The sequence below is a fragment of the Vulpes lagopus genome, chromosome 15 (assembly GCF_018345385.1).
Source record: "Vulpes lagopus strain Blue_001 chromosome 15, ASM1834538v1, whole genome shotgun sequence".
Taxonomy (NCBI): Eukaryota; Metazoa; Chordata; class Mammalia; order Carnivora; family Canidae; genus Vulpes; species Vulpes lagopus.
The window spans coordinates 26,052,170-26,079,258 of record NC_054838.1 but is presented as its reverse complement, the minus strand read 5'-3'; the positions used below and the strand labels follow the sequence as shown (position 1 = coordinate 26,079,258).

General features: G+C 43.2%; 2 protein-coding genes across 8 annotated transcripts in view; one reads left to right on the top strand and one right to left on the bottom strand.

The window, feature by feature from the left end:
* The window catches only part of XRRA1 (X-ray radiation resistance associated 1), an 85,097-nt gene that overhangs the window by 55,966 nt on the left and 2,042 nt on the right, over positions 1-27,089 (top strand). For 6 of the 7 annotated variants that reach the window (XM_041729723.1, XM_041729725.1, XM_041729726.1 and 3 more), the window contains 4 exons: positions 1,831-2,029; positions 2,829-2,944; positions 3,159-3,264; positions 3,677-8,014. In XM_041729723.1, the coding sequence (XP_041585657.1) occupies positions 1,831-2,029; positions 2,829-2,944; positions 3,159-3,264; positions 3,677-3,930 (675 nt within the window). In that variant the 3' untranslated portion in view covers positions 3,931-8,014. Of the gene's footprint in view, positions 1-1,830; positions 2,030-2,828; positions 2,945-3,158; positions 3,265-3,676; positions 8,015-27,089 lie in introns of those variants that run through there. The other variant, XM_041729727.1, reaches the window with a different exon arrangement.
* Positions 10,355-27,089, bottom strand: part of RNF169 (ring finger protein 169) — an 80,260-nt gene continuing 63,525 nt past the window's right edge. The window contains exons 5-6 of the mRNA XM_041729731.1: positions 14,801-14,900; positions 10,355-14,239 (exon numbers count right to left, since the gene is read on the bottom strand). Of these exons, the coding sequence (XP_041585665.1) occupies positions 13,055-14,239; positions 14,801-14,900 (1,285 nt within the window). The 3' untranslated portion in view covers positions 10,355-13,054. The remainder of the gene's footprint in view (positions 14,240-14,800; positions 14,901-27,089) is intronic.

Sequence of the window (27,089 nt, the reverse complement as noted above, 5' to 3'; positions counted from 1 at the left end):
ACAGAGAGAGAGGCAGAGACACAGGCAGAGGGAGAAGCAGGCTCCACACAGGGAGCCCGATGTAGGACTCGATCCCAGGTCTCCAGGATCACACCCTGGGCTGCAGGCGGCGCCAAACCGCTGTGCCACCGGGGCTGCCCTCCATCCCTTTTTTAAAGATGACTTCTGGTGACATACACATTTATATGGTGTAAAACTATCTTTATGAACTGTATCAGAAACTTTTAGAACAAAGCAGAGTCTAAGTAAATATTTAAAAACAAGCTTGAAAAAATATAAATAAAAATGAGTTTGAGAAAGTTGGATGAAAGGAAAATGTGGACAGGAGAGTAAATAAGGTTTCCGTCACTCAAACCCACTCATCATGCACTGCTGCTCTCATAACAGAGGTGTATTGCCAAAATACAAGTGTGAGCTTCCTGGGAGCCAAAGGAATACAATCAACTGTGAGTCACCATGATGGAAAAAGCTTTTTTACCCTTGCCAACTTGCCTGGGCTGTGACTCCAGCACAATCTGGAATAGAAGCAGCAAGAACAGATACATCTTATTCCTCATCTTCGTGGGGAAGCTTTCAGTCTTTCACCATTAATTCTGATGTTAGTTGTGGGTTTTTCATAAATGTCCAAAGGACATTTTGCCAAATATAGTTAGATTTTGCCAAATATAGTTTCTGTGTCCATTGAGTGATCATGTGATTTTTTTTTTTTTGTCCTTTATCTATCAGAATGGTGTATTATACTCATTGATTTCCAGATGTTTAACCAAGCTTGTCTATACCTGGGATAAGTCCCACTTGATCATGGTATATAATCCTTTTTATATGTTGTCAGTTTGGTTTGCTAGTATTTTTTGAGGATTTTTGTGTTTATGTTCATAGGGATATTGGTCTGTATTGTCCTTTTGTGATGTCTTTCCCTACTTCTGGTTTCAGGGTAATAATTCAGAGAATGAGCTGTAAGATTAAGGAAGAGAATGAGCTCTCCTAATTTTTGGGAGAGTTGGTGAAGGATTGGTGTTAATTCTTCTTTAAGTGTTTAGAGTTCACTAGTAAAGCCATCTGGTTCTTGGCTTTTCTTTGTGACAATTGTTGAAATTACTAATTTAGTCTCTACTTGTTCCAGGTCTGTTCAGATTTTTTATTTCTTCTTAACCATAAGCTTTAATGAAGGGTATAAACAATATCCCTACATGAAATTCAGGTCTCATAGATATGTTTCTTAAAAAACCATGAGGGTAGGCTAAAAGTGTGAGTTCAGACAGTGTTCACTCACCCCTTAAAACTCCTCCGTGGCTTGCCATCACAGGGAGGATAAAGAAAATACAAACAAAAACAAAGCAAACACCCGCAGGTTGGCTTTTAAAAGTCCTTACTGATCTGAGGCCTGCCTATTGCTCCAGTCGCCCATCTTTTCACCATATACCTCAACGATACCAGCTCGGAGTTCTCTCAAATCCACCTTGCTGGTTCTTATGTGTGTGTTTCGGCCCCTGCTATTCCTGGCCTGTGGCAGTTCTCTCTCCCCATCACTCATAGCCCATCCCTCTCCCCTTCCCCACATGGAGATGGCTATCCTGCTTCTTCAAGACTTCAGGCAGGTTAAGGCCTCACTTCATCCAGGAAGCTTCCTGGTCCCACAGGCAGGGTTCAGGCTTCTGGTGGGCTCACCCAGAACCTTTGTGCTCCCTTCTATGGCGCTTATCAAAGTGCATGATCATTGTCTGCTTTCATGTCTGCTGCCTCTTACCTCAGTCTTGGTTCTTGCCCTTAACCGGGCCCGGCATAGGTACACACAGGGCTGATGCTTAGATGCTTTTCTTTTGGGCACAGGTGAATGAGCTGCCTTCCTCCATCCTCCAGAGGAATGATTCAGCCATGAAGGAGGAAGGGCAAAGACCACCCCATACAGCTCCCAGAGAGGTAAAGAGGGCTTGGAGGAAGCTCCCAACTGCCTCCCTCCCCAGCAAGTACCATGGCTACGAGGAGCTGCTGACAGCCAAGCCTGATCCAGCATTTATTGAGCCAAAAGGTATGTGAGGAGAATGGCTCCAAGGCGGGGGCCCTCAGTCCACAGCCCAGAGCAAGTCAGGGCAAAGCTAAAGCTGGTGGCATGCCTCATTTCCAGTCTGGAATGCTGCCCTCTGCATGAATGTCTTGTCAAAGGGCTCCTGAAGCTGTCCTGGTTGGGAGCCTCACATATCAGGACTCCTGGCCTGAGCCTTCATTGGATTTGGAGGAGCCACAGCTGTTTTGAGATTCCTGCGAGTCTAGGCCCAGCTGTTCTGGTTGGAAAAGTGTCTCCAGAAAGGGTTTGATGAGCAGACACCTAGACTGGCCAGATTTTTAAGCTCCTTCCCAGCCCAACTGAGCCCCAGATGGAACATCCCAAATCCTCTCTATGTGGTTTGAGGCAAGAGAGCGCTCTTTGAGCCCCTTGTTTTAGACTGATGTGTTAACGCTTTTTGTGCTTCAAAGGGCCTGGCACTCAGCTGCGCTCTCAGATGTCAGTCCCTGCAGTGTAACCCACTGTTAAATGGGTTGTTAAATGGGCTGTTAAATGGGGTTACGTTGGGGTCAGTCCCTCTCCCCTTTCCAGTGCTACTGGTCCATTAGGATCTGTGCACATAGGGGACAAGTATTCACTGGATGAATGATGGAGGTTCGGGCCCTGCAGCAGATCAGGGAAAGATGGAGCAGCGTGTTCCTCTGGGGCCTCTCAAATCCTTTCACCCAGGGCTACTGTGAGACCAGGGAAGGGAAAAATTGAGGGAGGCATCCAGTAGATGGAGGACAGGTACCTTGCCCCAAGCCTTGCCTTTTTGCCATAGGAATCCAGAAGAACACACAGGCGCTGCAGCACATGCTCAAGTACCCCCTGCTGTGCCGTTCTTCCAAGCCCAGGCTGGATATACTTCAGAAACGCTATGTTCCCAAGGAGAAACGGGTAAATGGGCCAGCCCCACCTTGTTGAGTGTTCAGGTGGGTCCTCAGGATCCCCCAGGTAGAGATGTGGCTGTCACCTCAGGATCTTCTGAGGGCTGTGCTTTCCCAGTGCCCCCATGGGTTCTCCTGCTTGTTGCTGAGTCTGGATGAGGTGATGAGGCCAGGAGAGGCTGAGCACTGGACTGGAGTGACAGGCTTCTCTTACCTTGCCTCAGGCACAGAGGATCCCTGTTCCCCCACCTCGGAAGACTCGAGCCCAGCTGCTGGATGACATCCTCATTCGCATGCGAGATCCCCGGAACATTACTGAGGCTCCTCTAGGTACAGCATTGCCTGCCCCCAGCCCCTGTCCAGAACCTACCGGACACAGAGTAGTTTACTCATCTGCTAACTGGGAGGCAGAGGGCACAGGCATGTCAGGGCGGGAAGGCCCTTGGCATCTGCCCCGGCTCTTCCTCTTGTGCAGACAGGCTGAGGCATGGAGTGAGGCAGGGAGTTGCCTAGAGTCACACAACACAGTATGGGCCAGAATTAAGGCCTAAGCCAGGAGGGGACCCACTGGCTTCCTAATGCCACAAAGCTGGGGAGGATGGCCTCCAGCCCTGTAGCATCCTCCTTTCACTCCATCCCACTTTCTGGCGGGGAGGGGGTGCCTCCCAACTCAGTCCCCACTGTCTTGGGCTAGGGGGCACCCAGAGCAAGTGTGGCACCCCTCAGGCTTTGCCCCCTCCAGGAGCTGTCCTGCGCCAGCGGACTGAGCAGCGACTGATGAACCAGAAGCAATACCTGGAGGCCAAGAGGCTGCTGAAGGAGTTTCGGGCCCGCTACAGGCAATTGGTGCACTGCTCACTGCGAACCATGTTCAGGGCCGCAGCGCCGCCCCCAGGCCGCCCGGCACTGCGTGAGGGCCAGCCTAGGTTCAGCCGCTTCCTCCAGTTCATGGATGAGTTCTGCCAGGAGCCCACGGCTAGTGACTCGAAAGGCTAAGGGCTGCACACAGGGCCATGCACACTACCCCACCTGTGCCCTCTGCCCTTTGCGGGCTCCAAGCCCCGGACCGCACCTTGGGGTTGGGTGGGCCAGGTGCAGGCCTCAGACCTTGGCTTGGCCTTGCTTGCTGGCTGCAGAGAGGGGGGCACTGGTCAGGACCTCCCCTCCCCAGCCTGGACAGGACCCAGCACCTGGCCCGGCAGCAATAAAGAGCGGGTGCATAGAGCAAGGTAGCCTTCCTTGTGGGTTGGGCTAGAGAAAGATCCCGGCTGATGTGCACATCCTTCAGGAAACCTGCCTGAGTCACACCTGTCCACCAGCTGTGACAAGCACTGGGGTGGAAGACAAGGGGGTTGATGCAACAGAAAAGCAGCAGACTCTTAAGGCTCAGGGGATGAACAAATCCATCCATGGCCAACAAAGTGCACATGTTGCGGGGGTAGGAGGCAAAACTGATGCCTCCAGAAAAGGGGCTTTTGTTTTTGGTTGGACAGCTTTTTCTACAATGAGGGCAAATGGAAAGGAGGGAGGAGAGAGGATTGGAATTCCCTTAGCAGATGGCCATGGCCACAGAGTTGGGACAGGCTGAGGGGAGGGCTTGCATGGAGTTTCCTAAGGTCCTCTATTCCAGGACACCAGCTGAGGTCCCGTACTGCAAACACGGTAGCTCTAAAATGGGTCCTGGGGCTGTGTGAGGTCAGCCTGGGCTCACAGGTAAACTGGTTCTGGTCAAGGCAGCCTGTGGGGTTGCCCCTTTTTGTGAGTGTCCAACATTCAGCACCTGCTCCAGAGATGGATCTAGAGGAGGCCATGGGGACTGAACTCCAGAGATGTGCATTTGGGGGTGGACACTGGGTGTCACTAGTCTCCCAGGCGACCTTTGCTCCCAAGGCTACTCTCCCGGGGGGTACCAGGAATCAGTGGCACAGGGATTAAGGATCCTCGGCAAGGCACAAACTCCTACAACTTAAGTTGCTATTAAGGTGATCCTTGAGCTAGAATCTTGTCCTGCAGCCACAGATCTGACAAGCACGGTGGCATGTCTGCTGTGAGTGTGAAACTGTTAGGGCACAGAAATACCTGCTCGCTCTCCTACTTGGCCACACGGTCTCACACGTGGGACCAGCTGTGGTCATGCCAGACGCACACATCTGCATTCACACAAGTCACACAACATAGTCATATATGCAGAGCTAGTCGCAAAGTCAGTTTCGTCATGCTTGTTGACACGGGCACCTGGACAGATACACGAGCTACAGGGTTGCCCACAGTGGCACTCACAATGCAGCGTGTGTTGCTAACTCACCACCTTGGATCTCTTGGGGCCCCAAACACCCTTGGCCATAACATTAGGAAGCAGAACTACCCCGACGGTGACCCTGTAATCCGTGCTCGGTTCCAGTCCCAGAGAACTGGATTGCACCTTTCAGCTAGAAACGGTTACCAACCATAGGCTCTCTGGCTTGAAAGTCTCCTGGGAACGTCCCAGCCCAGCCTCAAGACCCGAAGCCTCTTGCAGTGCCCCTAACAGATACTTCAGCTCCTGCCTGCACCCCTAGTGACGGGGAACTCATTCCCTTCCAAAGGCTGTGCCTTCCCTTATTGGTAAAGCTATCGGGCGGTTCTAGCCACTGGGCAAAGCTATCTGCCTAAGTGCCTCGGTGCTCTTGGAGCTGCTGTTTGTTCCAACGTGAGAACATCCTGAAGAGGCTCCATCTATCCAGGCCAAATACTCTTAAATTTTCTCCGTTATTCCACACAGGATACCATCTGAATAAATTAGTTGCCCCTCCTAGTGCCTGTTGTAAGTATGTGAGGGTATCCCACGGTCTACTCACCCATCCTCCCGTGCAGGTGGCCTGCTGCATCTCTGGAAGCCATACAATCGTTTATCAATGGTGTCCATTCTTTTCTATCTCTGGGGTCATCTGGACTTAATCACATTGCCAGGATTTGATGTTTAACCCTCATTTTGCTATATGATAAAGGGCAGGCCATTTAACCTTACCCACAGCACCAATGGGGTTTTCAATCTCTGTGGCTCCTTCTGGTGTTAAAAACATACTTTGAGGGCTCTTGAGCGAGCAAATTTCAGTCACTTGGTTTCCTGAGTTTTATCCTTTTTTGAAGAAATACTAACTGGTCCTCATCTCAAGGAGTAAAACCTCTGACTAGAATTGTCAAATGAACAGGAATTCATAATGAATCAGGGAAACCTTTTGGGTGGCATCTACCTTCCCTGCTGCCAGCACAGTTACTCTCCCCAGCACATCTGCCACTAGATGCTCTGACCCCCTGGGCTGCTTTCACCCAGTGCCCCCTTCCTTCTCGGTAAGTAGATGGGAAGCTGGCTGCCACACTCTTCTGAGCCTTCTCCAACCTTCTAACAAGAGCAGACCAGAAGTAATTTCTCCATTAATGCTCAGAACCAGGTAGGGCCATCCTGCTTTCCTAGGTACTTCTCCAAGATGCCAGTAACTGCCTGGGAGCTGGATATGGCCAAGGAGAGGGCACTGAGAACTGATCTAGATACAAACAGTGTCTCACAATCCTGGCTGCTGTAGAATACTCCCCCCCCACCCCCCCGCCGCCACCGCCACCACTGACGGTGTAGACGGGAAGATTCTGGTCTCTCTCTCCCTGGCAGGCTCAGTCCAGAAGATACAACCCAAAAAGCAACTGGAATCTTAGAGTTCGCCAAGCCCAGAGTGGGAGGATGGCACCATCTTGAGGTGACTGAGCCAGGGCAACAGGAAAAGCAAGCAACCAGTGGCTTTGGAGTTAGAGGACCCAACTTCCAGGCTGTGTCCGGGCCAGAGTTTCCCGTCTATAAAGGAGGGCTCCCCCTTCACCACACTGGGCTATCAGGGAGTCCATGAGTCCAATACTTTAGGGGCCAAGGGACCATCGCATTCTGTTCTTAGACCTCCAAGCAGCTGCCTTATTTCTGGCGAGTCATTTTAAAGACCCTCTATTGGAAAAGTCTTGAGCCAGATTTCAAGGCCCCGTAAGTAGTGGTTTAGCACGTATGGCATGTCTTACATCAGTCCTTCAAATTGGGAAACATTTGTTCTGTGATGAGAAATGGATGACACCAAGAGGATTTTGATGAATTCCTGAGCGGCGCTTTCAAAGCCAGTACTTTTAAAATCAGACATTCTGAGTGTGGCCTCACTCAGACTGTTTGTTCTTTACTCTCTCTCTCTCTCTCTCTCGTGCCTTCATTAGGAGTAAGAACGGTTGAATAGAAGAATTGGGTTATAAATTGGGAATAGCAGACCCCAGACACAACACACCAGGGAATCCCATTTTGCCTCTTAATTTCTCCCACCATTTTGAATGTAAAAGCAAGACATTTCAATGTGGTGCAACTTCCAGAGCAAAGACAGCACCAAAAATCAGACACACCTAGTCTAAGCTTAGCCCCAATTTACCTGTGATTGTGCTCTAGAAGTTAAGATTTTGACTAGAAACAATACTCACTTTCATGAGTTTGCCTTACTGTATTCTCAACTTGGGCCTCTCCTCAGGCAGGCAAACAGACACTGAAGAATGTACTTTGGTATGGTTTAAATAACACATCATCCCATTTGATTGTGTGCCATTTCTCTGTTGACAGAAGAGGGCATGCCCTGTTCTGAGTCTTTCTTTGTCAAGATGCTCTTTCTGATGAGCTGGAGGCGGCAGCCAGCAGTGGCAGTCCACCAGGGCCAGGCCCCTTCTCCATTCTAATGTGGACAGCAGGCTGAAAACCAATATACACCCCATTTTCTGTTTCTAGGTGGGAAGAGCAAAGGCCTTAAGGACAACTGTGTTTGTACACATTGAGAGTAAACAGCATATCAGGGGAAACAACAAAAATCAAATCATTAGGTGGCATTTAAGAGAATTTTTTCCCTGGCCTAGTTCTCCATTGTCTCCTTCGGAATTGTGTTCTGCTGCAAGCCAAAGGCTGGACCCACTGACGGAGGGCCCCTGCTCCCACTGGAGGCATAGCTGGAGGGTGGGCAGGGCTACCAGGGAGACTCTGACTCTACCCTCCAGACCCAGGACCCAAAAGTTACCAGCCTGACCTCTGAGGAGTGCATTGCCTGTTTCACTGCAAATGAGAGGGACAGAAGATGAGTAAGCCCAGCCTCAGCGTGGCTTTGTCCAACTAGCTGATGTAGACACCAGGTACAGGTAGACAGGGAGCCTGCCACACATATTAACAAGACATTAAGGAAGCATTTACTCACAAAGCAAAGTATGTAAATATTTTTCTTAGGAAGAATAAAAATACTGATAATACATAGAACAATGTGCACACTCAGTCTTGGCACTTTTTCTTCAATTTAACCAATCTCTAAACTGGTCGTGACCTCTGCTTATGTCTCTTTTCTCTGTAGAACAGTCTTCTGAAAGCTACAGTGGATTACAATCATGTGTAAAGATGCATTTTCTGTATCTTTGGAGGAAAAGCTATTCAGCAGCTTTTCCTAGAATCTCCCCTACTCCCCCCACCAATACCTGCTTTGTCACTTGATTGACGAATTTATAAAAATCAGGTCAAAAGACCATTCTGTGGGATGATGGAGAAAAGGCTAGCTGAGAAAGATTTAAGTCCCTAAGGAGTTCTTGATTTTTTTTTTTTTTTTTTTGGAGTTCTTGATTTTCAAAGAAAAATGAAGGGCTGGCTGGGTTTTAACCATTGGTGGTTAAAATGATGACTATTCCAATCAAAATATATCACTTCCCAAGATACCATATTCATGTCACATAATGGGGTTTTCCCTATCTGGGTGTGTGTTCGGAGGATATAGGTATATTTTAATTCTAACAAAAAATTGGGGAGAAAAAGCTATTAAAACAAAAAGCTGCCTAAATCATTTGGGTGTCCTCATTAGCAAATTGTGTAATTTAAACAGACTATTTCTTTAGATCCTAGAAAACCACAGTATAAAATAGGGCATTGGACCTCAATTTCCTTATTTCTTAGAAAAATGGGGCAGCAGGTGGGTGAGTTTGATCTGAATGATTTCCATGCCCTTTCCAGCTATAGCATTTTATGATTATAATCCAGCCTTCAATTTTTCTTTCCTTCCTCTCCTGCTGGCTTTCCATCTCAATGAAAAGCCAAGCAGGAAAAAGGAATCCAAAGTTGTTGCCCGCTGTGGTGAGAGGTATGGATGGCAAAGAGGTGAGGAGGTCAGAAAGTTGGGACATGGGTCTCCTCTGACCATGTCAATGATCCACACCTGCCTCATTTCCTGGCTTTTACATAAGTAAAAGCAGTTCCTGAAGAAAAATTATTGTCCTGTGTCACTGGAAGGGAAAATTCATTCTCCTCTGATAAAATTACTTAGGAAATGGAAAGCAGTATTCCAATCAAATTCAGAAATACTGATGGCAGGGTGGGGGTGGGAGGTGGTCTAAAATGTTCCAGGCAGCCTGCTGGATGCTGGAGAGTATCTTAAATGGATCTTCTTAGATGAAGAAGTGGTCTTCCACATGACCGTGAACAAACTCCAGCCACATAGACATTCAAACACATTCCATTAGAGTACTGAGCTCCACGACAGCAGGGACTGTCCTTTCCATCCTGTATCTCCATGACCCAGTACAGGGTTGGCACAAGTTCAAAGCTCAGGAACGTGCGTCAAATGGAACAGAAAGGGCGAACAGCACAGCCTTCAGTCATCAGCTTCACCAGTCAAGCACAGTGGCAGCTTCTCATCTTAGTCAGCTTGTCACTTTGTAACCAGACAACAATTATTAAGCAGCTTTAATCTCTTAAGGACATTGTTCTTTTAGGGAAAATGAGCAAAAACAAACAAACAAAAAAAAAAAAAAAAAACAAGAAAACCAGAAGGCATTCATCATCAATTCTTCCTCCAGACAAAATCTAAATAAATTTGAAAAATTAAAAAAATAATAGAAGCCACTTACAAAGTTTTCCTGGGAAGCTTCAGCCAAAATAAACTAATCTTTTAAAAAGAGGCAATTATATGAAAGGGTCCAAGGGCTGGGTGCTTAATCCCCTGATTTGACACCAACCCAACAAGCCCAGATGACTTCTTCCAGCAGGTACAATCATCAGGTCACAAATATGTTCCCAAAGGTCCTCCCCACTCTCAGGGCACCGCATTTCTTGGATTTCTCATCAGAATGACCTTCATCCTCCAACCTCTCCTAACTCCCCCTTTAATGAGAAAGCACAGAATGCATATACACAGGGAGCAGAGCTGATAGGACATGGGGAATTTGTATGGTGAATCAGATTCCAATGATTCGTGAGAAATGTTTGTGAAATAATGTCTCTCTCGTTCTCACTCACAAACTCTCCCCATCACTGTTTTCCTCTTTCTCTTTCTTCGAATAATTCATGTCAACCACTCCATTTGTGAAAAACTTCACAAGCAAGCAAGCAACAGGACACACATTTTTCAGGAGGAGAAATTGTTCAGGTTTTAGTTAAGGGAAGCATCTTAAAGTACAGATAATACCTTAGTGGTTTTTTTCCCTCCTCCAAAGCCGAGCATATTAGAGGTTAGGCCCTGTCACTCCTTGACCTAAACTGCTTTGTCTTCACAGCAAGGACTACTCTTGCTCAGCTGAGTCAGTGCCACTCTAGACACAACAGTAGGTGCAAGGGGGCAAGTCAGGAAGCTGGATCCAGCGTTTGGAATATCCTCTTAACAGGAGGGAGCTTTTCACTCTGCACCTGAAACTAAAATTTGTTGCTACTACAACACAATTTCTTAAAATGAAAGTATGACTTTGGGGAAATATTTAAAATATATTTTTTTTCTATTAAAAATATCTTTTTTCCAAAACCAAAAATCAGTTCCAACTGAAACCATGTTTTTCAAATGATTGGAGACATAGAAAAAAGGTGGCAAGTGGAAAAAGAAGTGTCTTTGCTACTCCCGAGCAGACTAGCCTCCCGGGGCTTGTTCAGTAAGACCAACGAGGAGCTCTAGCAAAGGGCAGTAACTGAGGCTTTCTCTAAGGGCACTGAGTAAGTCACCCTCCCCTTCCGAGCAGACCAGTGCCGGCTCTGCCATCTTGGGTACCAACCTTCCAGCAGTCTGTGGAGGCCTGTGTTGTTGGCAGGGCCTGGAACTGAAGTGGTGTGAATATTGAGGAATGAGATTGATGCGTGTTTTTAAAACATACATCTGCGTGTGTGCACGCACACAAACACACAGACACGCAGAACACATACATTCAAGTGAGTGACACTCCCACCAAAGTAGTCACTGAGGAGGTTCACGTATCTCAATGATGACCAAGATGCTTATGACATCTCTGGAAGTTCTCTCTGGGAACTGTTCATGAGCAGCAGGAGGAAATGGCTCCAACTGCTTTACAGCTACACCTCATTTGTAATTCCGAACCCTCTTGGCACACTTTTACTCCTAGAGGCTTCAAATAGCTTCTGACTAGTTTTAGACTTAAAATTCTCCCTCCTGTAACCACAAAAGATTAAAGATTTGCCCAGAGAAGAGGGGAAAAATCTGAGAGGAACCAAAAGAAGGTGATACAGTAGATCCCTAGTGATCAGGGAGTCACCATTCTGGATCTTGGCTTCTGCCTTAGTAAGAAGAGGAGGTTGGAAAAGATGGTCCTTAAGGTCCCTTCCAATTCTAACATTTTAGGAGTCTATATTTCTAGCATCTCTAGACATTGAGGAAAGTTCCAGAAATGTTCTTGCCAATGGCAACACCATTGAAAATCTATACAGTATCCTGCTGGGGCCACTCAAGAGGGACATCTTACACTGGGATACATAAGCTCTAAAACCTTTGTTAAAATGCCCGTCACATGACTTTATAGTAACAGCTCGTACATGCACAGGGAATGCCAGCCCATGTGAGACTCCCTAAAATCATCTCTTAACCCCTATTCTCAATGAGCCCAGATGGGCAGAAGCACCAAGCACCACCAGGGATGCAAAAGACACATGGTGTCAGCTCCTAAGGAAAATAAACCCCAAAGGTCCATGGGACTGAATTTACCAGCTGCATCCAGCTAGATACCTTGTTTCCATAGTATGGAGTTTCAGCATTGCTTTTTCCTGACTTCTGGGCAAATTTTTGGGATTTTAGATCAACATTGCAGATAACCCTTGGACATGTTGAGAGCAGTAATGTTCAACTGTAGTCTGTCTTATAGAGTGGACAGTCTGCCCTCCCCAGCCCCAGAAGACAGAAGGCTGTAAACTGGGGGGGTGAGGAGCAGAGCAGATACTGCACAATATTTGTTGATAGTTCCCACTGATCTCAAATATCTGCCTATGGATTTTGCACAATCAGTATTCAAATGCTCAGCCAGCTTTCCTGAGGCTCCCCTAGGCATGCCCATGGGTTGCAGTCCATTACAGCAACCGGTTAGTGTGGATAATCTATGGGATTTGTTGTCAGGAGACCCAACGGTTAGTCTGGGCGATGCCACTTAGTGACAGAACCTGAACGTTCGCCCTGCAGTTCCATCATCTACAAAGGGGCTTACACGTTAGCGCTCCTGGGAAGACCAAACTGAACCACAATGGTGAAAGTGGTCAACCAGACAGCGTTAATCCAACATTACTTTTGAAAGAGGGAAAGTAAGTTAACTTTTGTAGAAGAGAAACTCCATTGCTTTCATCAGGTATATTTACTTGTGGCACAGGTAAGGAGAAAGGGAACATAATCTTTTTTGGATCTGCCAAAGAACTGCCCTGTTCCACTTCTATGAGGAAGATGGAACTACTTTTTATCTGCAAGGCTGATTTAAAATAACACCCTGTTGAAAGAAGTCAGGAGGTCTGTCAGTTTAAGAAGGCATCCCTCTCTCCTCTACCATTTCTAAGTCCAGCCATCGTGCTCCTGAATCTCATTCCAAGTGGGTGCCGCCAGATTTGGCCCAGAAGCCCTCAGGGGTGGGTCACTCAGGGGTGAGGAGTGCTTCCGGCCTCGGTCACAGGGAGGCAGACACAGTTCCCTTGGATATAGCCTACAAAGGCCCCGGAACCTCTCAGAACCGTAGCAGACAGTGTTTTGCCATTAGAAGAAACCCAAAGTGAGAACACTCAGCTATTCAGGGATAAACAATCAGGCCCACAGCCCTCTTAAAAATAGGTAATACTGTTCAGTAGGTGCTACTTGGCCCCGGCCACATTGCTGGACCGTAAGAGATACTGATCCACGCTTCCTTTCCGCCGACTCACAGTCCGCCTCTCGTTGTCAAACATGCGCTGCAGCTGCAGAGCCAGCTGCCGGTCCTCTTCCTCCTGCTGCCGCTTCTGCTCCGTCTCCTGCAGCACCGGGTCAGGTGGGGCCAGACCCACCTCGCCACTGCTCTGTCGCAGTTTCTTAAGGGAGCCATTCTGTTCCAAGTGCTTGGTCTTACAGTGTCTTTTCCGGCCCCGGCGCAAGGAAGGAAGCGGCTCCTCACCCACGCCGTCTGCCAGTACACCGTTCGGCGGATCAAAATGATTGGTGGCCTTCAGCTGCCTCTTTGTTTTGAGGACACCACCCAGAACACTATTTTTGGGCAGCACTGAATTAACTGCCGAGATGTTCGTGGTCATGCTCGGACAGGTTTTGTCTGACTTGGCATCTGGGGTTGGCCCCGGCCCTTGGTATTGCTCTCTCTCCAAAGAAGTCCCGCTGGCTCCCACTGTGAGTCCTGAAGAACAGCAGGTTTCCAATGGGACCTCGGGGCTCCTTTTACTATCACTGCCCTGCTCCGCTTTCGTTTGGCTAACAGAGGGGAAATAATCAAGGTCAATGGGGGTGGGTCCCGCACACTCAGAGAGTGCTTGACCACTGGCCAGTCTTGCATGTAGGGCCAGAGGTGGCTTCTCCTTGCTAGAATGGATAACTTCAGAGACTACTAAGTCTTCCCCTGCTTCTGGAGCCAGAGAGGTGAGGGTGGCTTTTGAAAGGGTCTTTTTGATCTGCCGCTCCTGAAAGATCTGTTCCCACTTTTTGAGGATCCTTGGACTAGCCTCATAAGAAGTCTGCTTCTGCAGGCTTCTGTTTAGGTTGCGGGGTGTTGATTTGATGATGAGGGGACTTAGCACTCGGCCATCAGGGAGTCTCTTGGGAGGAGTACATGGTGAGCAGACAATGGGCTTGAAATGGTTTAGTTCTTCAGAGATGCTGTCATTGCTCTCAGGACTGATGGAGCGTTCTGGCTTATGCAGGGAAGCCAAGGATGAGAGGGAGCTGAAGGGCAGACGCTTTTCCACGGTTAAGTCAGGGGCTGAGAGGCAGCGGTTGTTCTGCGTAGACAAGAGGACACCAATGATGGGGTTGGAGGCTGGGGTCATAGCTGTGACCTGAAAGAGGTTAGAAAGATTACATATACATACATATATACATATTTTTTCTTTATAATTCCTTCATGATGGTAGAAGGATAGCAGGGGAAGACTAAAAACAGGGATAAAGGGTAATGTGAGCCTAAGAAATGGGGAAAATCCCTGACCTAGAATGTACACCATTTGCAGAAATTCCTACACATTTGGAACAACTAATAAAATTGAAAACCTAGAGGGAATAAGACTGATGAATCACTGAGCTCAACTTCTGAAACTACTAATACACTCTATGTTAATTAATTGAATTTAAATTAAAAATAAATAACTAAACCAAAGAAAAGAAAACCTATAGGAGGAAAAAAAACTCATCTAGAACTTTCAAAAAAGTTCTTCTCCTAGCCCTCATTCCACTCTTCTGGCTACTAATTCAAACTCTCTTTCTTCACATTTATTTGCAAAATTCTCCAACATAATTCCTATGCATAGGACCCATTCTACCTCTGCTCATCTAGAATAATTTCTTTCATGGCCATGTGCAAGAAGCTACAGGAAGGAAGTAGAGAGCTCCAGAAGCATGTACCTTGGTTTTGCTGGTTGGGGGTGCTCTGAGTCTGCTCTTCGCTCTGTCTTGAGCAGTGTCATTACAGCTCTGACTCCTTTCCAACTTGGAATTTAGGTTCCTAAATAAATACAAAACATATAGTAATAAATACAATCAACACAAGACAATTAGTCAAAACTAGCCCATGTGCTCACTAAGGAAGTGCTTTCAAAGCCACCTGCAGAGAAAGACAATTCCCTTGGGCAGTTACAATAGGAAATGAATTAATTTATTAACAAAACACATTCTAAGAACAAATCCTGTCAAAAAAGAGAAAGAGCCCTCCAGAGAAGACATTTGATGTAAGCCTTTGTTTCCCAACGAGATCTGCTTAAAAGATAAAAGACCAATGGCTGTTTCGCTCATGCTTAGAGATAGGGAGAATTCACCTGCTTTAAGAGGGTAGATACGTATTAGAATCACCTTTACAAACAACAATTCTTTTCCTTTTAATAGGCCCAAAAGTCTCCTCAAGCAATCTAAGTCAGTCATGAAACAAAATTTAAGTACTTAAAAAATACATAGCAGTGCACTAAATTTTTATGTAGGGAGTCAAAATTAAATGCAGTCTCTTCCTTAATTCATTACATTTGAGATTCCAAAGGCCTAAATCCTGGTGACTTCAGAGATTTCAAGAACACATGGCTTTTTTGTCTTATGCATGCAACATTATAACTTTACAACCCAATCCAATACCCACAGTACCTGTATTATAACAATAATCTTACTGTGTAAGAATTATATGCAGATGGCTGTTACCTACCCCAGTGACAAAGGGGAACTGTAAGTAGGAAGTTTTTTGAGTTTGTGATTATCTTATTACTCACTTTTGCTTCCTACTATCTAATTTGTGCCTAACACACATCTAGCGAGAATAATGCTTTTACACATGTGTACAGCTGTTATTTTACCTGTGCTACAACTCTGTTCAACAAGCATTTATCATACACTTACTGCATGCTAGTCACTGAGTAGCACCATCTAAGCACTGGGAATACTGAGAAAAATGAGGCATAGTTTAGGGTGTTCAAGGAATCAGAGTCCAGTGGGGCAAATTATTCAATATAATACAGTGAAACGGCACAACTACAAAAAAAAGTATGCCTAGGAGATAGCATGGCATAAAAGAGGGAGTTATTAATTACCTGGGATGGAGGCAGAGCAGGGTTGGAAAAGCCTCCCTGGGGCACACGTATTTTGAAGGACAAATAAGAATTTGCCAAAAAAGTCAAGGTGGATGCAGATGATCCCAAGTTGAAATTATTTACATGAATGACTCTATTTAGCTTTAGAATTAAGTACAACATCATACCTACTCTTTTGTAGCAAAAGATTTACTTTTCTAAAGTTTCACTATGCCAGTGTCAGGATTAGCTCAGAAAACTTACAAAGGAGGAAATAAGATGCATCCCAGGGTGCCTCTCCTCTCCCTCTATCTAAAGGCCTGTCCTACCTACTCACACTGGCTTCTATTCCAGCATTTCTGTGCTATTCCTCCCATTCAATACTCTCTACTCCTATGTCTCAAGGCCACATCACCTTGCTATATGGCTCTGGTCTGCTGAACTAATCTATGCTATAAATTAATAGGAGAGGGCAGCCCTGGTGGCTCAGTGGTTTAGTGCTGCCTTCAGTCCAGGGCCTGATCCTGGAGACCCCGGATCAAGTCCCACGTCAGGCTCCCCGCAAGGAGCCTGCTTCTTTCTCCCTCTGCCTGTGTCTCTGCCCTCCCCCCTCTCTCTATCATAAATAAATAAATCTTTTTAAAAAATATAAATAGGAGAAAGTGGTGGCCTACCTGCATCACATGCCTGAACTTTACCAAGAAAATTCAACAAGGAACAAGCAAGTACTGTAAGAGCTGTACTACCTAGTGGGAAACGTATTTTGGAACAGACAGGAAACTTAGGCATCACCCTATAATGGCAGCTGCTTACAAATCTGCTTGTTTTGTACTTTACCTAGAATACTACTGAAATCCACTTGCATTCTCAGAACCCACACAGTCCGTGATGTAAGCCACCCAGAAATAAACTGGATGACAGATTAAAATGTTAAAGTGAACAACAAAAAAAAAAATAAAATAAAATAAAATAAAGTGAACAACACAGACTTAGGAGGAATGAACATAGGGCCGAAAGAGAAAGCATTATTATTTCAAATATATGACTTGTGTGGCTTCATTCCATTGCAGAAACAGTAGACACTTAAAGAAAAAGATTTTCAGATCAACATAAGAAAGAACTTTGTGATTTTCAATACAGCAGTTCACTGAGAGCTGCGTTGGGAGATACTGAGTTCCATATCATTACAGGTGTTCAAACTGAGGCTGGACCTATACTTTAAGGTCCAGATATTCCATAATTAAGAATTAGCTTAATATAATTTTTAAAAATAGGCTATGTATCCATATTGTCAGCAGCAGCAGAGTCAGATTTAAAGACACTGGCTACTTTCCCAAATTATCAGATGTACAAATGACAGTCACCTATTGCTGAGGAGACTCTATTCACGTGCCCCCTAAACTCTATTTTGGTGAAAGAAAAAGCCCAGAGAGGAAAACCTGTAGCACTCGAGCACACAACAAGGACACCCAAAGTAGTTTCTGACAATTTAAAATCTTTTTGGTAAACCTCAGTATGGCTAAAACTGTCACTGTCTCTTCCAGTCACTTGGTCAGCTGACTTTACTGAGCACCAACTCTGTGCAAAGTATGAGGGACAGACTGATGAAAGATAATCTTGGGCAGCCCGGGTGGCTCAGAGGTTTAGTGCTGTCTTCAATCCAGGGCGTGATCCTGGAGACCTGGGATCAGGTCCCAGGTCGGGCTCCCTGCATGGAGCCTGCTTCTCCCCCTGCCTGTGTCTCTGCCTCTCTCTCTCTCTTTCTGTTTCTCATAAATAAATGAATAAAATCTTAAAAAAAAAAAAAGATAATCTTGACCCAAGGGGGCAGCCAGTCACTAAAGTCCACCGTACATGTCACAAAAGTGCTATAAGAGGGCAGTAATTATACAGCTAAACTCTCCAAGTGTTTCCTTCTATGAGTTTAACAGATTTTAGCCTTTACATTTGGGTATCTGATTCAATCTGACTTAATATTTATCATATTTAGTATGAGGTTGGGGTCCAACTTCATTCTTTATTTAGCATGTGGATATCCAGTTGTGATCCCAGCACCTTTTGTGAAGAGACTATTCTTTCCCCAAGAATAGTCTTGGTATCCTTATTGAAAGTCAACTGACATATGGGTTTATATCTGGACTCCCAATTCTGCCCCGCTGATTGATATATCGACCCCTATTTCAGTACCACACTCTTGATTACTGCAGCTTTGCCAGAAATTTTGAAATCAGGAAGTATGAATCCTCTACCCTTGATCTTTTTTAAGATTGTTTTGGCTATTTGGTATCCTCTGTAACTCCAAATGTGAATTTTAGTATCAGCTTGTTCATTTTTGCAAAAAAGGAAATTCCAATTTTAATAGGTATTGTATCTGCAGAACATGTTGGGGAGGGCAGCCCAGGTGGCTCAGTGGTTTAGTGTCGCCTTCGGCGTGATCCTGGAGTCCTGGGATGGAGTCCCACGTGGGGCTCCCTGCGTGGAGCCTGCTTCTCCCTCTGCCTGTGTCTCTGCCTCTCTCTCTCTCTCTCTCTCATGAATAAATAAAATCTTAAAAAAAAAAAAAAAAAGGAACACATTGGGGAATATTGCCATCTTAACAATGTTAAGTCTTCTAATCCATGAACACAGAAGATCTTTCCCTTCATTTAAGTCTTCAACTATTTCAACAATGTTTTGTAGTTTTCAGTGTATAAGTCTTGCACCTCCTTGGTTAAATTTATTCATAACTATCCTATTCTTTTTGATGCTATTGTAAATAGAATTGCTGTCCTAATTACATTTGCAGATTGCTCATTGCTAATAGTATAGAAATGCAACTGATATTTAGGTGGTGATCTTGTATCCTGTAACTTTGCTAAATTTATGAGCTTTAGTAGTTTTTTCAAAATTCTAACATTACTAGGATTTCCCATGAATAATATCATGTCATCTGTGAATTGAGATAGTTTTACTTCTTCCTTTGCAATCTGGATGCTTTTTATCTCCCAACTTTATGAGATATAATTGACATATAATATTATATAAAGTGTACAATATATTGATCTGATTACTTAAAATATTGTGAAATGATTACTATGGTAGGGTTAACACCTTCATCACCTCACATAATTACCATTTACTTTTTGTGGTGAGATCATTTAACTTCCAAGTATACTCGAAAGCAATTTTCAAGTATATAATATAGTATTGTTAACTATAATCACCGTGCTGTATATAAGATGCCCAGAACATACCACTGAAAAGTGTTTTTTTTTTTTTAAGATTTTATTTATTCATGAGAGACAGAAAGAGAGAGAGAGAGAGAGGCAGAGACATAGGCAGAAGGAGTAGGCTCCCCGCAAGGAGCCTGATGTGAGACTCGATCCCTGGCCCTAGGATCGTGCCCTGAGTCAAAGGCAGGTGCTCAACTGCTGAGCCACCAAGGCGTCCCATACAACTGAACGTCTGCACCCTTTGACCAACATCTCCTCATTTCCTCCATCCCCCTGGCAACCACGTTTCTACCCTGTATTTATGAGTTTGGATTTTTTAAGATTCCACACACATAAATGATATCATACAGTATGCATCTTTCTCTCTTATTTCACTTAGCATAATGTCCCAGAGGTCCATCCATGTTGCTGTACTGGCAAAGATTTCCTTCTTCCTCCTAGCTGAATAATATTCCACTGTGTGTGTCTGTATATAGACACCACATTTTCTTGATCTACTCATCCATGGATGGACATTTCAAGTGTTTCCATGGCTTAGCTATTGTGAATAATCTTGCAATTAATATGGTAGTGCATATAGCTCTTGGAGATCCTAATTTCATTCCTTTGGATATATGCCCAGAAGTGGGATTGCTGAATCATACGGTAGCTCTATTTTCATTTTTTGAGGAACTTCCATACTGTTTTCCATAGTGGCTGTACCAGTTTACCTTCCTACCAGCAGTACATAAGGGTTCCCTTTTCTCCCCATCCTTGTCAACACTTATTATTCTGTTGGGGATAGCCATTCTAATATCTCTGTGGTTTTGATTTGCATTTTCCTGATGATTACTGATATTGAGCATCTTTTCATGTACCTATTGCCATTTTTTTTTAGATTTGAGAGAGAGAGAGGGAGAGAACAACAGAGAACGAGAGAGAGAGAGAGAGAGAGAGAGAGAGAGAGAGAGAGAGCGCACAAGCTGGCGGAGTAGCAGAGGGAGGGAAGAAGGCGGCTCCCCACAGGGCTTGATCCCAGGACCCTAGGATCATGACCTGAGCCAAAGGCAGATGCTCAACCAGCTGAGCTACCCAGGTATCCTTCTGTTGGCCATTTATATGTCTTCTTTGGAAAAATGTCCGTCAGTTCCTCTGCTGATTTTTTCAATTGGGTTGTTTGAGTTTGTTATTGTTGTCTGGTTTTTTGTTTTGCTACTGAATTATATGAGTTCCTTAAATATTTTGGATATTAACCCCTTATCTGACAGATGATTGACAAATATCTTCTCCCATCTCTCAGACCACCTTTTCATTCTGTTGATTGTTTCTTTTGCATGATAAAGACTTTTAGTTTGAAGTAGCTACACTTCTTTCTTTTTTTCTTTCATTTTTTCTTTCTTTCTTTCTTCTTCTTCTTCTTTTTTTTTTTTTTTTGTTCTTGTTGCTCGTGCTTTTAGTGTCATATCCAAAAAATCATTGCCAAGACCAATATCAAGGAGCTCTTCCCCTATGTTTTCTTCTAGGAGTTTTACACTTTCAGGTCTCATGTTTAAGTCTTTAATCTATTACAAGTTAGTTTATGTGAGTGGTATAAAATAGGCATCCAATTTCATTCTTCTCAATGTGATTAGCAGGTTTCCCAATATCATTTGTTGAGGAGACTATCCTTTCTCCACTGAGTATTTTTGGCTCTCTTGTCTGCTATTAGCTGACCATACATGCACAGGTTTATTTCAGGGCTCTCAATTCTATTTCATTGGTCTCTGCCTATTTTTATGCCAGTATCATACTGTTTTGATTAATATAGCTTTGTAATATAGTCTGAAGTCAGAGTATGATGCCTTCAGCTGTTCTTTCTCAAGATTGTTTTGACTATTTGGGGTCTTCCATGGTTCCATACAAATTTTAAGATTGTTTTTTCTATTTCTGTGAAAAAGGTCATTGGAATATTGATAGGGATTGCATTGATATAGATGGTTTTGGGTAGGACGGATTTTTTTATTATTAATTCCTCTGATCCATAAATATGGGATAGCTCTCTATCTATGTCTCTAATTTCTTTCATCAACATCTTACAGTTTTCAATGTACAGATCTTTCACTTTCCTGGTTAAATTTATTCCCAAGTATTTTATTTTTTTGATTCTATGGTGAATAGGGCTATTTTATTTTATTTTATTTTATTTAATATTTGTTTGAGAGAAAGCAGGGGGAGGAGCCAGAGAAAAATTCTCAGGGAGATTCCTGGCTGAGCATGAAGCCTGACACAGAGCTTCATCTCAGAACCCTAAGATCATGACCTGAGCCAAAATCAAGTGTCAGACGTTTACCTGACTGAGCCACCCAGGTGTTCTCAGGCTGTTTTATTTATTTTTTCAGATATTCTATTGTTAGTTTGTAGAAACATAAGTAATTTCTGTATGCTAACTTTGGATCCAGCAACATTAATGAATTCATTGATTAGCTCTAACAGTTTTTTGTGGTCTTTAGGATTTTCTATATATAAGATCATATCATCTGCAAACAAAGACAATTTTACTTCTTCTTTTCTAATTTGGTGAGAATCTTTGAGTTTGTTTGGTGATCTATGTGCTTCCCAAATATAGATACTCAAACCTCTCCCCAGATTTGAGCAGCTCATACTTTTTAAAATAACCTTTCTACTGCCTTCTCCCTCTCCTCCTCTTCTTTCAGAATTCTAATAGTTCGCAAATTGTTTCCTTTGATAGTATCCCATGAGTCATACTGGCTTTCTTCACTGTTTCTCATCTCTTTTCTTCTGCTTGATCCATTCTGCTGTTGATGTTCTCCACTGGGTTTTTCTTTTCATTCACTGTATTCTTCAGCTGGAGAATTTTTGTTTGGTTCTTCCTTAAGATTTCTCTTTGTTAAACTTCTCTTAAACTTCTTCTTTTTTTTTCTTTCTGTACTGTTGTCCTAATTTAGCTGAATTGTCTTTTTGTATTTCCTTGTAGCTCACTGAGCTTCCTGAAAACAGCTGTTTTGAACTCTTTACTGGATATATCAGAGATCTTCATGTCTTTAGGATCCATTACTGAAAAATTATTGCAATCTTTTGATGGTTTCATTATTTCCTTTATTTTTCATGTTCTTTGAAGTCTTTTTTTCCTTTTTAGATTTTATTTATTTGACACAGACAGAGAACAAAAACAGGGGGAGCAGCAAGCAGAGGGCGAGAGGGAAAAGCAAGCTCCTCACTGAGAAGGGAGCCCTACATGAAGCTCCATCCCAGGACCCCAGTATCACAATCTGAGCTGAAGGCAGACACCTAACCAATTCAGCCACTCAGGCACCCCTTGTTCCTTGAAGTTTTGCATTGCTGTCTTCACATTTGAAGGAGCAGTCACATCCTCCAGTCTCAAATATCTTCCATCAGCCTTGGTAGGGATTCTGAAGCTTTCTCAGACTTTCTATGGATACACCTGCTCCTTGCTTCTTGCTCCCTCTTGTGGCAGAATTCTTAAGCTTAACAGGTCAAGTGCTGACAGCCACCGTTTTGCTTTTTCCAAGGATGGCACGGAAGCTCAAATTTGTGGTCTCTCCCTTGCCCAGAGTCTGGGTAGCTTTCTATACACACTCATTAGCCATCTATCAATACTCATCCTCATTGCCAATGGTAATATGTACAGGAAGCAGGCCACAGGGTGGAAGTGTGAATGAAGTATATGAAGTGCTGGGAGTGCCTGTGAGTCAGGTGGGAGGATCCACAGATGAAGATCTGCTTATTTATTTGAGACATTTCTTCATTTTAAATATAGGGTTTTAAAGCTATACATTTCCCTCTAAGCACAACTTTTACTGCACTCCAACAATTTTACTATGTTGGGTTTTATTTTCATTCCTCTCAAGGTATTTTCTAATTTTTCTTGTGATATCTTTTTTGATCCATTAGGGTTTCTTTAATGTATTGTTTAATATCCACATATTTGTGAATTTTCCAATTTTCCTTCTGTCACTGACTTATAGTTTCCATTCTGTTTTGGTCAAAAAAAGATATTCTTTATTATTCCAATCTTTTAAAATTTATTGAGACTTGTTTTGTGGTGTAACATATGGTCTATTCTGGAAAATATTCCATATTTTCCATTCCATATAGTAAAATGTGTGTTCTGCTGTTGTGGGGTAGGGTGCTTTATATATGGTAAGTCTAGTTGGTATACAGTATTGTGCAAGTCTTCTATATCCTTGTATACCTTTCATCTATATATTATATCCCTTATTGAAAGTGGGTATTAAAGTCTCCAACTATTATCATTAAAATGTCTACTATTCCCTTCAATCCTGTCAGTTTTTGCTTCATATATTTTGTGTATCTATTATTAGGTGTACAGGTGTTTACAATGGTTATATCTTTTTTTTTTTTTAAGTAATCTCCACACCCAACATGGAACTCAAACTCATGACCCAGAGATCAAGAATCACATGCTCTACTGACTGAGTCAGCCAGGTGCCCCTGACAGATATTACATTCCTAATAAATGTAATGATTATATCTTCTTAGTAGGTTGCTTTTTAAAATAATTTTATAATGCTTATCTTGTTTTTTGTAATTTTTGTCCTAAAGTCTACATTTTCTGATATTAGTTTACCTACTCCAGCCAGTTCTCTTTTGGTCACTGTTTGCATAGAATATTTTTTCTATACTTTCATTTTCAACCTACATTTGTCTTTGGACCTAAAGGGAGTCTCAGCATATATAGTTGGATTTTTTTTTTCTTTTCTTTTCTTTTTTTTTTTTTTTTTTTGAGAGAGAGAGCTCGAGAGGGAGGGGCAGAGGGACAGAGAAAATCCTAAGAAGGCTCCCAACATTCAGTGTGCAGCCTGACATAGGGCTCAATCTCACAACTCTGAGATTGTGACCTGAGCTGAAACCAAGAGTTGGATGCTTAACTGAGCCACCCAGGTGCCCCTATATGAATATTTTTTTAAAAATCCATTCTACTAGGATGCATGAGTGGCTCAGTTGGTTAAGCGTCTGCCTTCAGCTCAGGTCATACTGGGATCAAGCCCTGCATTGGCCACCCTGCTCAGTGGGGAATCTGCTTCTCCCTCTCACTCTGCCTCTCCCCCAGCCTATGTGCTTGCTCTCTCACTCGCTCTCTCTCCCAAATAAATAAAATTTTAAAAATAAATAACCCATTTTACCCATCTCTGTCTTTTATATTGGAGAGTTTAAGTCACTTACATTTAATGTAATTACAATAAAGAAGGACTTAACTTCTGCCATTTTGCTATTTGTTTCTTATATGTCCTATACCTTTTTTGTTCCTCAATTCTCCACTAATGTCTTCTTTTGTGTTAGACATTTTTTGTTCCTCAATTCTCCATTAATGCCTTCTTTTGTGTTAGATATTTCCCAGTATATCATTTTGATTCTCTTCTTATTCCTTTACTAAATATGTTTTAGTTATTTCCTAGTGGTTGCTATGGGGATTATAATTAACACCTTAATTTAAAATAATCTATTTCAAAATTAGTAACAATTTAATTTCAATAGCATACAAAAGCTTTGTTTTATATAACTTTATTCTCTCCTTTTTACACTTATTGTTATATGGACAGCCACAAAAACCATGATGGTAAAAACATCTCATAGCCATAAATATATTATGATTGTAATATTAGTCAAGATAAGAGGCTTCAAAATACTGGCTGAGAATAGTCAAGACCAGTGAACTGGATAATATTCTTAGAGCTGGGAGAACTCAAACAACATTTTGACTGAAAAATAAGAGAAGTAACTACTCTCATTACATTCATTTCTGTATCCCTGAACCCTAACACATAGTGAATATATTTTATAAGTTTCTTATAAACAAACAAAAATATGTACAGAAACACCTCTCTCCCCCTTAAGAAAAAAAAAAGAGGAAACTTCAACATTTATTAGGAATGTAATATCTGTCAGGCACTGAGCCGTTTAAAATATATTGTATCTCCTTTAATACATACAGAAACCCTATGAGATAGGCATTTTACAGACAAAGAACTGAGGTAGGTGATCCTCCAAGGTCACACAGCTGAAGCCAAGGTTTAAACATGTATCTCTATGATTCTAAGGCCTATGCTCTTTCTACCACAGCATATTGATCTTATAGATCTTACAGACCCAGCACATCTAGGGAAGCTCTTTTCCAAACACATAATGAAGTCATAAACAAGAGAAAGCAGCATTGTCTCAAAGGCAACTGGCTTAACATTTCCATTGCCAAGAGACCAGATGGTTTTTGGGATGCAGAGTTAGGCTAAAAATACCCATAACCACAATGAATCTGACTTACAAACAAAGAAAAGGAGGGGCTGCCAGTATAAACATGCAGCTGGAAAACTAGAAGATTTAATGCTTATAAAACACTGCTTAGAGGGTTTTCAAATGGTAATACATGATACAAAACATTAGATAGCTCATGCTCTCAACTGTTCAATCATCACTCTCACATATCCAAACCACATTAGTTTTTTAATTAAACTCTCAGGTCTGGTAGAGCTGAGTTCCACCCAGAAGCTAAAAGCTGGAGAGGAGCCTCCTTTTAGCCCCTAGCCTGTGGGTATGAGCCCTCCCAACCACCACCACATACACACATACTTGAATGAAACCAACAACTTCTTTAGGCCCAGTTGTAGCCACCATGTACCCAGAAATGGGTGAGACTTTGTTACAATCCTTTCTTTATATATTTATGATCTGAGTTATCCACTTAGTGTACCCTAGTATCCTTTTTTTAAGTGTACAGTTTAATGGTTTTTAATTCACAGTTACTTAACCATTACCACAATTTCAGAACATTTCCATCACCTCATAGAGAAACCTCATGCCCTTTAGCTACCACTCCTAAACTTCCATTTCTCCTTGAGCCCTAAGCAACTACCGATCTATTTTTTGTCTCCACCTATATGCCTATTCTGGACACATACCAGTATCTGTTTGGTGATCAACAGGAACACTGTTTACACAACTATATTCTAAAATGACTAGCATAATGCAAAAGGATTTCAGTCCCCTCAGATAGCAGGATAACTGGACAGGTTCTTACTTACCTCTGTTAGAACAAGGCAGGGAATAAATTAAGCAAACAGAAGGAAGACAGTTTTCCCTTGCAAAGGCAGATCATCTCAAGACCAGGCTCCAAGTGCACAGCCTTTAGTCACAGGGTTCTGACAATGGTTTGATGAAAAAGCAAATAGGTTTGGAATAAAGAGAGACCTGAGTTCCAGTTCCATCTCTGTCACTATAATGAGGTGAGAAGCTCTTGGGTGAGTTACTTAACCTCTCTGAACTGCATGTTCTTTAGCTGTAAAATGGAAATAGTACTATACAATTTGTAGGATTCATGTGAGAACTAAATGAGGAATGTAAAGCACTCAACATGACAGGATGGGGGTGCCTGGGTGGCTCAGTGGTTGAACATCTGCCTTTGGCTTAGGTCATGATCCCGGGGTCCTGCGATCAAGTCCCGCATGGAGCTCCCTGCAGGAAGCCTACTTCTCCCTTTGCCTAAGTCTCTGCCTCTCTCTGTCTCATGAATAAATACAATCTTCAAACAAACAAATAAACAAACAAAAAAAAAAACATGACAGAATGCACTAGAAAAAAGCTAGTTCTCCTGATGCTACCTACCACTCACCATCCCACCCTCTGAAAACTATCAGCTATTTCTGTCCTGGTATGGCAGAGAAATTGACACCTATGAAAACTGCCATTCTCTTTAAGTTCCACATCATTTCTCCTTGAGCTTGCTTCCCTTTTCAACCAGATTCCACTACTTTTAACAAGATTTGTCCTCTTAACAATGAGTTCATCTGCTTGATTTGCATCAATTCCTTTATCCCTCCCCAACACACACATCCACACATGCCATCACCAAGTCTTGTGGGCTTCCTGTAACTCACTACCTCATCTTTCTCTCATAGTCTCCTCTCTCTCATGGTTACT